At 47.1% G+C, this 15,505-nt stretch overlaps 1 protein-coding gene across 3 annotated transcripts in view; it reads right to left on the bottom strand.

Moving 5' to 3' along the window:
- Nucleotides 1-6,590: 6,590 nt before the first annotated feature.
- The window catches only part of LOC119965251 (sodium/potassium-transporting ATPase subunit beta-1-interacting protein 1-like), an 840,540-nt gene continuing 831,625 nt past the window's right edge, over nucleotides 6,591-15,505 (bottom strand). For all 3 annotated transcript variants that reach the window (XM_038795744.1, XM_038795754.1, XM_038795764.1), the window contains 2 exons: nucleotides 9,049-9,068; nucleotides 6,591-6,990 (listed from right to left, as the gene is read on the bottom strand). In XM_038795744.1, the coding sequence (XP_038651672.1) occupies nucleotides 6,959-6,990; nucleotides 9,049-9,068 (52 nt within the window). In that variant the 3' untranslated portion in view covers nucleotides 6,591-6,958. The remainder of the gene's footprint in view (nucleotides 6,991-9,048; nucleotides 9,069-15,505) is intronic.

Raw genomic sequence — 15,505 nt, 5'->3', positions numbered from 1 at the left:
GCAAAACCATCCGAGATGTCAAGAGACAATATCAGACCAAGCTAGAGTCACAGATTAGTGTTACAGACTCTCGTTGGTTGTGGCAAGGCCTAAATGACATAACAGGCTGCAAAGCGAAGCCGAACAGTATCTACGGCAGCAGCATGCCCCTCCCCGGTGAATTCAATGCATTTTATGCTTGGTTTGAGAAGGAGACCATCAAAACACTGTTGACTGCCTAGCAGCCCCAGACACATCCATACCCACCGTCACAGCTTCTGAAGTCAGATCGGCCTTCCTGAAAGTGAACCCACGGATGGCGACGGGTCTGGATAGGTCCCTGGTCATGCACTCAGCTCATCTGCAAGGCCACGGACTCTGCTTCCGATATACATCTTGCACTGCTCGCATACAGGGCAACTCCATAATCCACTGGCATGTCGCCGGCTCAACTTCTGATGAACAGGGACCTGCGGACGATGCTTCCAGCCATACACCTGCCCGACCTGGATCACCTCCCGGTGCTGCAGAAGGTGCAGCAGCTCAGAGACCGTCAAAAGCTGGGCTATGATGCCCATGCCACCGATCTGGCCTGGCTATCCCCAGCAGACACTGTCAGGATCAAGATATCGGATGGTGGGTGGTCTGCCCTGGCTGTCGTTGTTCGACAGGCCGTGCCCCGCTCTTATGTTGTACGTATGGCTGATGGCTCCTGAACGACTTTCTTAAATAATTAATAATCTGAAATGAAGTTACTGTCAAAAGCCCCTAGTTGTCACTTGTGTTATGTCATTTGGAATAACACAAGCTGTCACTTGATGCAGTTTTGAGTAAAAGATGCTCCAGGCTTTGAAGTGTTTTATTGAACTATTAGCACAGTTCTCAATGAGTTCGACTCTCTGCTAATCTAAATGTAGTAACTCAGTCTAACTGAACCAGCCTTGCTCTAAGCCACGCGCTAGGGTGTGATGCTGAGGGTACACCCTGTCTCACTCTGTAGATGTTGGTCTGTGGAAAGAGGCGGGGTGTGAGTGCCTCATCCTTTTTATAGTGAGTTCCACCCCTGAGTGTCCTGACTGCTCATTGGTCGTGTCCTATTCTATGTGTTCATCAGCTGCATGTTTGCGTATCATGACAGTCACATTCCTGAGCCTGTTCGGGTGCACAGAGGGAGAATCCAAAATGTCTAATTCACCTAACAACACGTCTTTCGGGACTTGTGGGAGCAAACCGGAGCACCCGGACGAAACCCATGCAGACATGGGGAGAACGTGCAGACTCCGCACAGGCAGTGACCCAAGCCGGGTATTGTACCTGCGACCCTGGTGCTGTGAAACAACTGTGCTAACCACTGTGCTACCATGCTACCCTTTATGGACTGATCTGATTAATACTATACTCCTGTATGCTTCACCTGATGCCGGTGTCTATGTATTTGCATTGTGTACCTTGTGTTGCTCTATTATGTATTTTCTTTTCCTGTACTAAATGATCTGTTTGAGCTGCACGCAGAAAAATACTTTTCACTGTACTCGGTACACGTGAAAATATACAAATCCAAATCCAAATTCAATGTGGCTATATAGATACAGGTCTTTCTTTGAATAACTTTCACAGGCACCGATGAAGTACTGTATATGGAAACACTTTCTCAAATCAGCACACAGTCTACTATTAAAACTGGCTGCAGCCTTTTTTTTATTTTCCATCTGCTTTACAAAATTCAAAATGATAATCTGGTACAGCAACATTTTTCAAAGGTAATAATGTGTGGCAGAAAAGCTGTGATACACATTCAGTAGGTTCTCAAAAAAGGCTTTAAGGCGTCTCGACCAGTGGCTGTATTCACACAGCAGATCTAAGAATTGGGGAAGTGCTCAAATTGCTGCTTGCTTAGCTCTCTCCGACTAACATACCCCACCGAGCTCCAAATACCCCCACCAAAGCCCCAAGAATGGTCTGGGCCACGTTAGCCCCTATAATCTTTATAAACATTGACTGCAGTTATCCCATTCAGGGTACATATGGAGTGGATGTCCGTTATTAGTTTTTGGTCGCAGGTGTATCTCCTGATAGGTTTGAGGGCACCATTGGTTGACCCAAGTCACCCACCCTTCTCCCCTCAGCTGGGATGGTGTGTACTGAGAGGAAATGTCCGAACAGCCTAAAAATTGATCTGTAACCATTTTAAAAAAATCAGTCTGTCAGCAATCTCTAAGAGCATAATCCAACACACTTCTGGTGTTGCCTCAATATGGAAGCCAACACAGGACAAAGGTCAGGATTTATTTTAACCAGACCTAACTTCCATTTGATTAGAGAGGAGAAAGGGAGAGCTCAACTTGAGAAGCACTGAAATTCAGACAAGTCAAAGCACAATCCTGACAACTAAATGCTGATGCATGAACCTCTCAGCACCAACATGGACCACAGACCCTAATCACCCTCCTGCAAGAATAGAGAAGCGTATTCACCAGTAAACAATCAGAGAGAGAGGTTTCCAAATCGCTCCAATCTGTTGGAGTAAATGGAAAGGCACACCAGCCAGTAGACCATCATAGCTACTACATCTGGACATCCAACCACTCCCAATGCCCCCCCCCCCCTTCGCCCCCTCCCCACCCTAACCTCCACGATAGCCTATAAATGTCAAACAGCACAAAGACCACGAGACCCAAAGAACTGGATACAGACCACTGCCAAAATATTAAGAACGTGGAGCCACCCACCATCTTACCGCCACTGGACAGAGAAGGATCAAACAAACAAACAAACACTCGATCCAACCGTGTAGAAACTCAACTTGGTCACTCTCACTCCTGGCACTGCTGGCAACCATTCACCCAAAAACAAAAATGAGGGAAGACAAGCACCAGGAAAGTTGTGCGATGCAGAATAAATGGTGCCCGGGATGCCAAAAAGAACATTAACCACATTGTGATGCCGTTTACCCTCAGACGACATGTGCTTCTGAACGGGGAGAGGGTTTAACCTTAAATGTGAAACCTTATTTTTTTATGTAAACACCCAACTGCAACAAGAACCAAGACGTTTCGATGCCATGGAGAGCAAGAGTCAAAAACCAAAGTCAACAAGGGTACCAATGTTGGGTCTCCCTAAATGTAGAAGCCTATGTAGAAGGTCACCTTTGCCACTTGAAGCAGGTTCTGAGGCATCTGCTTTGGTGGCGCCAAATTGTCTTTAACCGTGGAATAGAAAGCAATGAGCAGCAAGTTATTGCTAAAGTCAAGGAACCAGGATACCATCACCACTGACCATAAACTCACCACCTGCTGTAGCATCACCACCAAGCAGAAAATATTGGCACTGGCAAAAAACAACCAGGAGTTTGATACAGAAAGGTGACTTTCTCTTTATGCTTTTCAAACACTTACCCAAAGAACGGTCAGAGACCATAAGCCCACTGATAGGTAATGAGGGTGTGAATCTCTCACTCTGTACTCATCAGTGTACAGCAGGCCTGTAGTTTAAGTGCTGACCAGTAAGCCATTGAGTCTATCTTCTACACTGTTACTGGCAAGATATATTCTCCTTCTGCCTGACTGGTTAAGGAACATAGGCCCACCTGTTCCACCATTCAATCAGGTCACAGCAGCTCTTCACCTGGAGTCAGGAACCCTTCATACATTTTGCTTAACAAAAATCTATCAATGTCAATTTTAACATTTTCAATTAATCAGCAGCCTCAACAGCTTTCTGGAGGAGGGAGTTCCAGTATCCTTTCCGTAATGTAGTGCTTCCTGACATCAAGCCTGACATCATGATTTTAAGTTTATGCGCCCTTGCTCTGGGCTCTCCTCACCCACCAGAGGAAACAATTTCTCTCAACCAACCTACCCTATCAAGTTCTCCAATAGATCAGCCTTAATAGTATTTCATTATCTGTGCTTCTCCCTGCTTTTAATTGGCTTCTAGCTACTTTAGTTATTAACCAGTCATGTTGCATACAATCTTTTCTCCTGGGGTTCACCTTCAACCCAATTTCACTCCAACCAACTAAAAGAAATTCTGCCAAGTTCCTCACCTATCCCGCCCAAAAACTAAAATCGATCGCCAACAACCACGTAAAACATTGTTAAGATTCACAGGCATTCCCATGAAATCAGTTGTAAACCTTATGGTTACAAATTGGTCCCACTGACAATGTGTGGAGGGGGCTTGCTCTATACATTCAACTCAATTCATTACCATGCTAATACCTTGTTCCCTGTGTTGGTTGGGCACTGGGAATTTCCTTGTGGAGCTCCTGATTGACCAGCGTAACCTCAGCCTTTGTGTGTACCTAGGGATTCCACTGATTTTCCAATGAATATATGACAGCCAATCATGCCAGGAAACTCAGCATTAACGCAAACCAATCATCTGTGAAGACTATCACTAAACCCTCCCTAATACCATGGTCAAATTATTTTCAGTACAGAGAGCGGAATTGGTGAAGGAAGGAAGGCCCACCACCACCTTCTCAGGAGCACTAGGTGACAGCAATGAATGCAGCTTTGCCAGCATCCTAAAAACAAATAAGAAAGAACTGACGCCCGATATCTCCAGTGGAACAAATTACCCTAAACTGGCCAGACACAATCTCCCCATGGAGAAAAGAGACAATGTCATGCAGAAACCTCCTGGTTGGCACCCATTTTTTTTCTGTTTGCTCATGTCCTCAGTCACTCTCTCCTTCCCAAGCTTTGTGTGCCACCCACAATGTAGCACACTTTGCATTGCCCGAATATCTGTGTGAGAAAGTTTGTTGCTGATGCTATTGCGAAATGTGAAACTTGATCTAATTGTGTTTCCCAGAAGGTTTCACCAGGAAGCCAGGAGTGCCAGCCCACCATTCTCAGTAAGCAAGGCCTTTCAGTCCAGGTGCCCCAAACATCAGCAACAATGCAGTGCCCCTCCCGCCCCCCACCTCCTACCCTGGACGTGAGGTTCGAGGAAGCATCACCTGGTGAAGGATTCAGTTCAAATGAGAAAGAACAAGAACTTTAAGGAGGGAATTCCAGAGCTTTGTATCGGGACGGCTGAAGACGTGACCACCAATGATGGAGCAATAAAAATCAGGGATGCGCAAGGCCTCAAAAGTGGACGAGCACAGAGATTGCAGAAGTCATTTTCCTTTTCTTTCATAGGAAAGATATGAGTGGAATTCTCCATCCCACCGCACCCGTTTTTGGTGTGTGTGCCCCTGCCAGCAGCGGGATTCTTTGTCCCGACAGCCAGACAATGGGGTCTCCCATTGTGAGCACCCCTGGTCCGTCGGGATATCCGCAGGCGTGAGTGCTCTGCTGGCAAAATGGAGGATCCCGCTGACAGAGAATCCAGCCCATGAACCTCACTGGAAAGCCATATTATTTTGCCCATCCCTAATTGCCCTTGAAGAGGTGGTGGTGAACCATCTTCTAATTTTAAGGCTTTCTGGGCCATTTCAGAGAGGCAGCTAATATTGAGTCAACCACATTGCTGTGGGTGTGGGGCAGCACCTTATTGAACCAGATAGGTTTTGACAGAGTTTCATTACTGAGACTGGCTTTTCTTTCCAAATGTATAAAAAAATGGATATTTAAATGCCACCAATTGGGATTTGAACTCGTACTTGGATCATTGGTCCAGGCCTCTGTATACTAGTCCAGTGACATTACCATTTTATTACCATGGCCCTGTGTTATCAAGCTGAAGGAAGGTGCAGAGATGATTCCTATGCAACCTCTCAGTGAAGTGAATTTTCAGCTGAGGCCTGTAGCACAATCACATTTTCAAAATGAGAACAAATGTGTGTGATTTGTTTATGGTTCATTTGATACACATTTTAACCAGGATGAAAGAGTTTCTCACATTAAAGCTGGGTATCATTGGCCAGTCCATCACACCACCTCATAAAAGATTCTTCCTCCTGTTTCTTTTGCATTTGTTCCAACCTATGGCCTGAAGATATAACACTCACATCTACCCCTAGAATCCCAACCCCCCACTACAACTATCAATCTCACAACACCCATATTAAACCACATTAATGGCTTTTGAGGCCAACTTAAGCAAACATCCTCAAAGACTGTTGGTTCTAATACCAGGTGATGGCTGGGGCCCCATTCGCTAATTGGGTCTACAATTAAACTAAAACTTTTGTACGTCTGAAGGATGCTCCACGACTGAAACAATGCACCCTTCAAAATACCAATGTAATGTAAAAGCAGCTCACAATCAGCACACATGAGGAAAGCAAGTACAGGACTCCAACCAGTAAAGTAACCAGCCTGATGTTACCCAGCACCTAAAAATGCTCTTAGGCAATCTCGTGTCGCCAAGCATCAAAGCAGGGATGAGCTCTTCCTGCTCCTGTCACGTAGATCACTACATTAACGCTGTGAGGTACCAATTATATGATCTTTGCAAACAACTGTAAGGTTCCGCGGTGGACTAAAGCCTATCAACAGAGAATTAAATTACAAATGCTTCTTTCCAACTTGGCAAACCACTGGATCCAATCCGTCTACTTGATACGATAGGAAAGATTGTGGAAATAATGGGACTCTGTAACACCAACCTTTGCTCGTCCCCCCCCCCCCCCCCCCCCCCTCCCCCCTCCCCCCGCCACCTACTCATCTCCATGGAAGCAGGTCTCATTTAGACTGTTGCTGAGCTCTTGCAGTCGAAGAACTGCTTTGTGAATATAGCCAGTCATTATGGACATTGAACATCAGAGGGTGCTAGTGTACTTTCTGTCTAATCTATAAAATAGCAAATTCTCTGGGTTCTGTGAAGTATCTATGAAATTTACAACCGGTTACCACAACTTTTTTTTGTCTGAATTCCCTACAATCCTTCTGCTCTTTCACTATCTGTCTTTCTCCGTGTGCATCTTGGAGCTTTCTTATTCTTTAACAAATCCCCGGATGGTGTCTGCTTTTCACAGTTGGTGCAGAATGTCCCTGCGTCTCCTGCGTTCTCAGCTTCTGCCTCGTTAAGACCAGGACGTCCCCTGTTTACCTTGACCTGCAAATCCAAAGAAATGGCAGTGAGTTAAACCTGTTAAAAAAAGATGAGTTCAACTCTGAAACATTCCCTTAAAACTCACAAAGACCCCCTCGGTGGGTGACTGAGTGGTCGAGGTTGCCAACTCTGCTTGGACATATTCCTGGAAATTCCAGGGCAATCCTACAGGGTTGGCAACCCCAGTGGCTAGCGAGAGGGTGAAATTGAGCCATGAAACATGGAATTTCCAGTGTCAATTGCCCATCTGTGCTGAGCTCTCAGTCAAGTCAGTGGCAACTGGCCTCAGAGCATTTTTGCAGAGGAAAGGAAACACGCCACTCAGTGTCCCCTGACCCTCTTGTGGGTATCAGGAGATAGGACCTAACTAGAATGTTATACCCCATGGTCAAGTAGCCCACCAATATTCATGACCTTGGGCCATTTGTGAAAAAAAAACCCGGGTCCTCAGCTCCGTACTCCCAGTGCTATCCACTGCGCCACCGTGCTGCCCTCCCAGTCACAAGATATCGAGGACAGTGCAAACAGAAATAAACATTGTAAAATGGGGCGCTGACTCATTTTGCCTGTTCCATCCTATAGCACAAACCCAAAATTAACTCCCTCATAGATTCAGACAACAGGGTCAAGGTACTTTAAACATACTCTAAACATAACATAACTTAGTAAAATTTCACTAACAGCCATGCTGATAATTATTTCAACCAAACCATAAGCAGCCATTTAGATACCACCAGTAGCACAATAGGAAGCAGAAATTAATCCACATAGTTTATTCTTAAATATAATAATGGAACCCACTTAATGCTAAAGTGAATCCAATTTTTATCTGTAGCCTGTTACTTAATGAGTAGATAACATTTTACAGCAAATTCTTTTTTTCCAATAACCTTCAAGAGATGATACTGACAGGTGCCGAGCTTCAGGTTCTTCCCTTGCACACTAGACTCATGACAAAAGGAAGTATCAGCAGGCAGCTAAACTGTGGGGGCATCATAGCTTTGTTTGATCCTGTCATCAGCTAAGGTTGATCTACATGCAATTTCCCACATCTAGATGGTATTTAATACTGCATTTGATCAGTGATCAGTGATGAGGTGAATAGCCACTCTAAGGTGGATTGTAAATAGGATGGGGGCAATCACATAGAATTTCTTCACACTCTTCCGAATTTTGAAGGTGTATGTTTTAGATCTCCCACCCAAAACAACTGCAGTCACATTATCATGAAACAATTGTAGGATTGTGGTGAAGCTTCTCAGTCATCTGAATCTTTGGAGTACAATCTACAAGAGTCGCACCATTTAATGAGTCTAATATTCTGGTCAAGTCGATGAATACATTGAAGAATTCCCGGTGTTGTTCACAACATGGATTTGTCTGCCAGCAAAGAATGGCGACATCTTGTCCATTGAGCTGCCTCACATTTTGAGTTACGACGTCTTAAAAATGAGACAGAGCGGTGGCAGAGGAGGAAAGAAAAAGAAGCAAATCCTGCACTCCAGATCACATTTCCTTGTGGGACATCCTGTCTCATGTTCCCAAAGATCTGTGGGTTGAGAATTGACCTGTTCAATCGCACAGTGACCCATGGCAAAAACTATGAGTAGACATCAGTCTCTAGTTGCTTTCCAACCGAACCTGAAAAATGGGGATCCCATTCCCCGTCCCAACCCCTATTTTATGCACTTTAAGCTCCAGCCTTTTGGGTTTCATAAGTACTGGAACCAATTTTGCAAGTTGAACTGTGGCACTAAAACAAAAGTCAAGGACTAAACTGTGATACTCAAACAAGGCCTTCTTCCATACTCAAAACACAAGGACCTCGATGAAAGAACGCTCTGGGACGGAAGGGAACTCACCAGTATATTTTCATGAATTGGTTACTTCTACATTCAAAGAAGGTACAAACCACTTCGATCATCAAATTATGCAGATGATACACGGAAGTAACATGAAGCCTCTGTTTACTAATGGATCCATTGGACTGCTTAGCAACTGTCCAACCAATCAATGCAGAGAAAGAGAACAGCTTTGAATGGATAAGTTAGGTTTACCTACCTGTGTTCCTGGATGGAATTCTGAAAGGGAAAGAGAATTGTTTAGTATCATGATTATCATAGAATTTACAGTGCAGAAGGAGGCCATTCAGCCCATCGAGTCTGGACCGGCTCTTGGAAAGAGCACCCTACCCAAGATCAACACCTCCACCCCATCCCCATAACCCAGTAATGGGGTTACCACCCAACACTAAGAGCAATTTATCATGGCCAATCCACCTAACCCGCACATCTTTGGACTGTGGGAGGAAACCGGAGCACCCGGAGGAAACCCACGCACACACGGGGAGGACGTGCAGACTCCACACAGACAGTGACCCAAGCCGGAATCAAACCTGGGACTCTGGAGCTGTGAAGCAAGTGTGTTATCCACAATGCTACCGTGCTGCCCAAATAAATAAACATTATCAATAATTCAGCTTTGTGGCTCAAAACATTATAATAATTAACATTTAGGTTATTTTCTTGGTTACCATTAAAGACTTATATTAGGGATAACTAATATATTCCAAGCCTTCTGACTCTTTGAAGGATCAATTTTGTTGGAAAAGCACTTTCTGTTTGTAAGTGTCAAGGAAGAATACAAATTGTTTCACATCCATTGTACCATTGTAAAGTCATTGATTTGTGACAATATTTTGAAGTATTTCTGTCCCATTTTGGCTCTCTGAGAAAAAGGGGAATTCTTTTTCTGAATAAATGTTCATGACGATATTTAATATTTAAAATAATCATAGATCCCTACTCTGTGGATGGCGGCCATTCGGCCCATTGGGTCTGCAACGATCCTCTGAAAGAGCACCTTAACCCGGGCCCTATCCCAGTGACCCCACCTAACCTTTGGACACTTAGGTACAATTTGGAATGGCCAATCCACCTAACCTGCAAATCTTTGGACTGTGGGAGGAAACCAGAGCACCCGGAGGAAACTCACACAAACACGGGGAGAATGTGCAAATTCCACGGTCACCCGATGCAAGAATCGAACCAATGTCCCAGGCACTGTGAGACAGCAGTGAGGCACCATGCTGTCCAATTTTAAGGTGTTTTGTGAAAAATTCATGATTTATTATCAATAAGCATGGCAATGAACACAATGTCACAATACACAACACGCATCGATGAAAGTACGAGAACTGCACAGAGAATAATAATAATAATCTTTATTGCCACAAGTAGGCTTACATTTAACACTGCAATGAAGTTACTGTGAAAAGCCCCTAGTTGCCACGTTCCGGTGCCTGTTCGGGAACACAGAGGAAGAATTCAAAATGTCCAAACTACCTAACAGCGCGTCTTTTCGGACTTGCGAGAGGAAACCGGAGCACCCAGAGGAAACCCACGCAGACACAGGGAGAACGTGCAGTCTCCGCACAGACAGTGAGCCAAGCCAGGAATTGAACCTGGGACCCTGGCACTGTGAAGCAACACTGCTAACCACTGTGCTACCGTGCTGCCTATGAGGCACATGAATTAGCCACATGAATTGCTCCAAATTCAGTCCATTTGACAGTAATAAATAGAAACGCTGGTTATTCTTGCCTTTTGATTGGTGAATGTGGATTGCAAAAATAACAAAGGCCAAACGTTGACCAATCACTGACAATAATCATTACTGCGAATGGCAAATAGCTGAAAAGAACCATGTAATTGATTAAATAATGGATTAGAAAGACAAAAATAGTCCAATTAATTAATGGCTTCATGCCTGGTTTTGAATGTTTGATTTATAAATCTACGCAAATGGAACCAAAATATTGGGCCGTTATGTCCGAGCTCCCCATTGTTTCATTGGGGGATATCCCAAAGATGCATTGGCGAACCCCTTCAGATGTTCCAAGGTAAAGGTTCCATGGCAATTGTCCAGAACTGCAAACCTCCTTTGGGCAATTGCCCTGCACTGGAACTATCTAAATACGATTTAAATTGCAAACTTTGACTGGTTCAGACTGGGTTATCCAGAAAAAGTTAGTTAAGAATTAAAACCACTTCTAACTTCTGGTAGTTATTTGTACTGGCCCAGGGGACTGTCTGTACAACCCTGACTATTCCCCTCAACGTGAACGTAACATCACCTCCCTGACCCCGCCCCCCTCCTCAGAGGCCCCTCTCAACTCCCAACCAAGAGACTCTCCCCATCCTCAAAGGACTCAAATCGCTGACAGAGGCTCCCCAACCCATGGGATTCCCCCAATTCCATAAGGACCTTCCCCTTCCACCCCATGCCAGGCCTGACTCTCAGCCCACTGCCTGCAAGTCCAAGACGGATCCAACCCGAGGCCCGACCCCACCAACATCTGACCATCCACATTCTCCCCATTTCACCCCAACCTCCAATCCCCGACCTCTGATCTCCTCTGACCATCGTTCCCGACCTCAGACCACTACAACCTCTGACCCCAACCCTCCCAACCTCCAATCTCCTCTGACCTTCAAATCCGCCACCCCGACAGTTAAACTTCAATCGACCTACAAACTTACCTGGTTTATGACAGCTAGTGCTTTAAAAAAGGGGGCATGGCCTCCTTCCCTTCGACACAGATGCTAGGCCCCAGTAACATGCTGCACTGCCTGGATCTCAGTCAGCCTGAGTCGAACGGCCAGCAAGACAGGTTGGAAAAAATCTTAAGTAGGAAAGTGGGAAGGAGGGTTTTAGGGTAATTTCTAAACTGGTGCACGTGAAACTGGACCCGGGCCCTCAGAAGACTATATTCGGGGTGTCGGACCAGCCGGGGTTGGAAACGGGTGCGGAGTTGATCGCCCGAAGGCGGATCCTGTTAGGGTAGAGATCAACCTCCCCACCCTGTGCGCTGGCGTGGCGGGGGATCTGCTGGAATTCGTGATGCTTGAAAAGGTCAAATTTGAACTGAGGGGAAGGGTGGAGGGGTTCTACAATTCATGAACGTGTTTCATTACTGCACTTTCGAGAATTGGATTACATCGAACATTATATCATTGTTATTGATATGGGGATTGACATGACATTCGTTACTGATTATTGTTTATTGTTGGGTGTAAATTTGGGAGAAAATGTGAAAAAGAAGGCGAATAAAAATATTTTCAAAAAAAAGTCGGAAAGTGGGAACGGAGTGGCAATCCAATCTTGAGGGAGGGAGTTTTGGTCCATTTATTCTGCTGAATTTCAGAGAAGACATACACAAAAACAGATCATTCAGCACAATCAATCCAAGCTGCTGTTTCTGCTTCACACAGGCCTCATCGTATTCCTTTCCATCTCACCTCATCATCAAAATCTGCAATTGTGTTTTGCCCCCCATTTGTTTATCCAGCTTCTTTTATATGAACCAATCCGATTTGCCACAAGTACTCCATCTGATGACAATTCCAATATTCTAACCACTCTCGGACTTCCGGTGGCGGCATGTAGGAGAAAGTCGCACGTTGGGGGACTCCTGCTTGAGGCTTGGTTTTTTAGAATTTAATGTCCGGTCCCAGGGCAATTTTTCAACAAATAAGTGCAGGAAGGAGGGGGATGTCCAAAAACCAAAAGAAAGCAGCCGTGGAGATGGGGGCGAGTGAAGGTTCGCCGTCAAGTGAAAGGGTCGGCTCGGCAACTGGAAAGATGGAGGAGGCTGGGTCACAGGATGGGGCCCCACTGCTCACGGCAGGAAAGATGACCGAGGTGATGGCTTTAGAATTCAAGAAACATTTGCAAAACACACGCAGGTGATGAGGAAGGAGATGGTGGAAGCACTGAAGGTGCTGGTGGAGGAGACAATTGCCCCGGTGAGGGCGGCAGTGTCGAAGCCATTGGTCGAGGTACAGGAGCAGGGTGAGAAACTGAAGGGAGTTGAGGAGTCCTTGGGCGGGATTCTCCGACCCCCCCCGCCGGGTCGGAGAATCGCCCGGGGCTGGCGTCAAACCCGTCCCCGCCGTGTCCCGAATTCTCCGCCCCCCCGAGATTCGGTGGGGGCGGGAATCACGGCGCGCTGGTCGGTGGGCCCCCGCGGCGATTCTCCGGCCCGCGATGGGCCGAAGTCCCGCCGCTGACAAGCCTCTCCTGCCGGCGTGGATTAAACCACCAACCTTACCGGCGGGAGCAGGCGGCGTGGCCGGGTGCCGGGGTCCTGGCGGGGGCGCGGGGAGATCTGACCCTGGGGGGTGCCCCCACGGTGGTTTGGTCCGCGATCGGGGCCCACCGATCAGCGGGCGGGCCTGTGCTGTGGGGGCACTCTTTTTCTTCCGCCTTCGCCATGGTCTTCACCATGGCGGAGGCGGAAGAAACCCCCTCCCCTGCGCATGTGCCGGTATGACATCAGCAGCTGCTGATGCTCTGGCGCATGCGCGGATTTACGCCAGCCGGCGAAGTCCTTTCGGCCCTGACTGGCGTGGCACCAAAGGCCGTTCACGCCAGCCGGTGGAGTGGGAAGGGCTTGGCCCCTAAAGGTGCGGAGACTTCTGCACCTTTGTGGCGGACTGACGCCGGAGTGGTTCACGCCACTCCAACACGCCGGCACCCCCCACCCCGCTGGGCCTTGTCCCAACACAGTGGTCAGCTCAACTTGATTGGTGAGCAGCTGCTGAGGGTGGTTGAGGCCAACAAAGGTCTGCGAGTCAAAGTGAAGGACCTGCACAACAGTCCAAGGTGGCAAAATCTGACGATTGTGGACCTGCCTGAAGGGGTGGAGGGCCCGAGTCCGATTGAGTACTTTGCCAAGATGTTGATGGAGCTGTTGTGAGAGGGGGAAGATCCCTCCACCACAGTACGAACTGGATTGAGCTCATCGGTTATTGACGCCTATACCAAAGACGAATGAGCCGCCAAGAAAAGTGATTATTTGTAACCACAGATACCATGTGAAGGAGAAGGTCCTGAGGTGGACAAAGCAAAAGTGGGAGGTACAGTGGGCTGGTATATGCATTAACCAGGACTTAACCGTGGAGTTAGCGAGGAGGCGGGTGGTCTTCGGCCAAGTGAAGACGGCACTGCATAACAGCGGTGTGCGCAGTGTAACCAGCTAAGTTGAGGATGATCTACAACTCCAAAGATTTTTATTTGTAAACGGTGAAAGCGGCGGAGGCGATGGTGAAAGCTGAAGGACTGGAACAGAAGTGAGAATTGGGACTGAGGATTGGTCTTGGACTGAGGATAGGATGGATAGAAGATTGTTTATAGTTCCATTTTTTATTTTGTGTTGTTATATGTGTTAAATGGGGTGGAGTCACCTATTTGGATAAGGTAGGAGTTGGAATTTTTTGTGATGACAGTTTTCTGGAGTTTGGTGTGCTTGAACTGGGCTTGTTTGTTTGAAGGAGATTTCTTTGTTTTCTTGGGACAGGGTGGGGGTAGAGGATGGAGGGGAATGGGGTCTGGGCAGGGGCCTCCGCACTAGCAAGCTCAAGCTGGTTAGTGGACGGGAGCATGGGTGGGGGGAGGGGCTACAGCCATTGGAGCCTGGTCGAACCAGTTTCGATGGTGTGAAAAGTGGGAGGAGTGGGCCAATACTGGGTGAGGTGATTTTGAGAGGAAGTGTATGGGGAATTCTGGGAGTGGGGGGGGGGGGGGCAGGTTTGATGGCAAAAGTGGGAGGATACTGGCCAAGCCCAGAGGTCAGGGCCCTGAGTTATGATGATGGCACATAGGAGGGGCGGGGAAAGTGAGAGACCCTCAGTCAGGATAGTTACGTGGAATATGAGGGGTTTGGGGGAGGGCGGGGAGCAGTAAAACGGTCGAGGCTCTTTGCGCACCTAAAAAGCTTAACGGTCAATGTTGCCATTCTACAAGGGAAATGGGAGGGCTGGACTCGTGGAGATTCTTGTATCTGAGGGAATGGGAGTATTTGTTTTTCTCCTTGGTTCACAAGGTTTATTCGAGGATTGACTTCTTTGTAGTAGGGAAGTTGGCTGGGGTTTGGGAATCAGAGTATTCGGTGATAGCAATGTCAGATCACACACCGCATTGGGCGGACATGGTCCTGGAGAAGGGGGTAGCCCAGAGACCGGGGTGGAGAATGGATGTGGGGTTGCTGGGGGACCAAAGTTTTTGTGAGGATATCGGGAGGGTGATTGAGGAGTACGTGGGCTTTAACTATACTGGGGAAGTATTGCAGGTGGTGGTATGGGAGTCCCTGAAGGCGGTAGTGAGTGGGGAGGTGATATAGTTTAAGGCCATGGTGGATAAAGAGGAGAGGAAAGAGCGGCAAAGGCTGATAGATGAAATGTTGGATGTGGACAGCAGGTACGTGAGGGATGTATTTCCAGCATTTTTGGACAAAAGGAGGGAGCTACAGGCTAGCTTTGAACAGTTGTCCACGGGGAAAGCGGTGCGCCAACTGAGGCGGGTGAGGGGAGTGATTTGTGAGTATGGGGAGAAGGCGGGGCACATGCTGGCAGGCCAACTTCGGAAGGAGGAGGAAAATTGTTCCGGTGTGGGATAGGAGGGGAAAATTGGTGGTGGCCCCTGACCGATTAATAAGGTGTTTGAGGAGTTTTATGAA

Source organism: Scyliorhinus canicula, chromosome 1, assembly GCF_902713615.1.
Source record: "Scyliorhinus canicula chromosome 1, sScyCan1.1, whole genome shotgun sequence".
NCBI lineage: Eukaryota > Metazoa > Chordata > Chondrichthyes > Carcharhiniformes > Scyliorhinidae > Scyliorhinus > Scyliorhinus canicula.
Note: the sequence above shows the minus strand (reverse complement) of the source record. Positions and strands in the feature narration are given on the sequence as shown.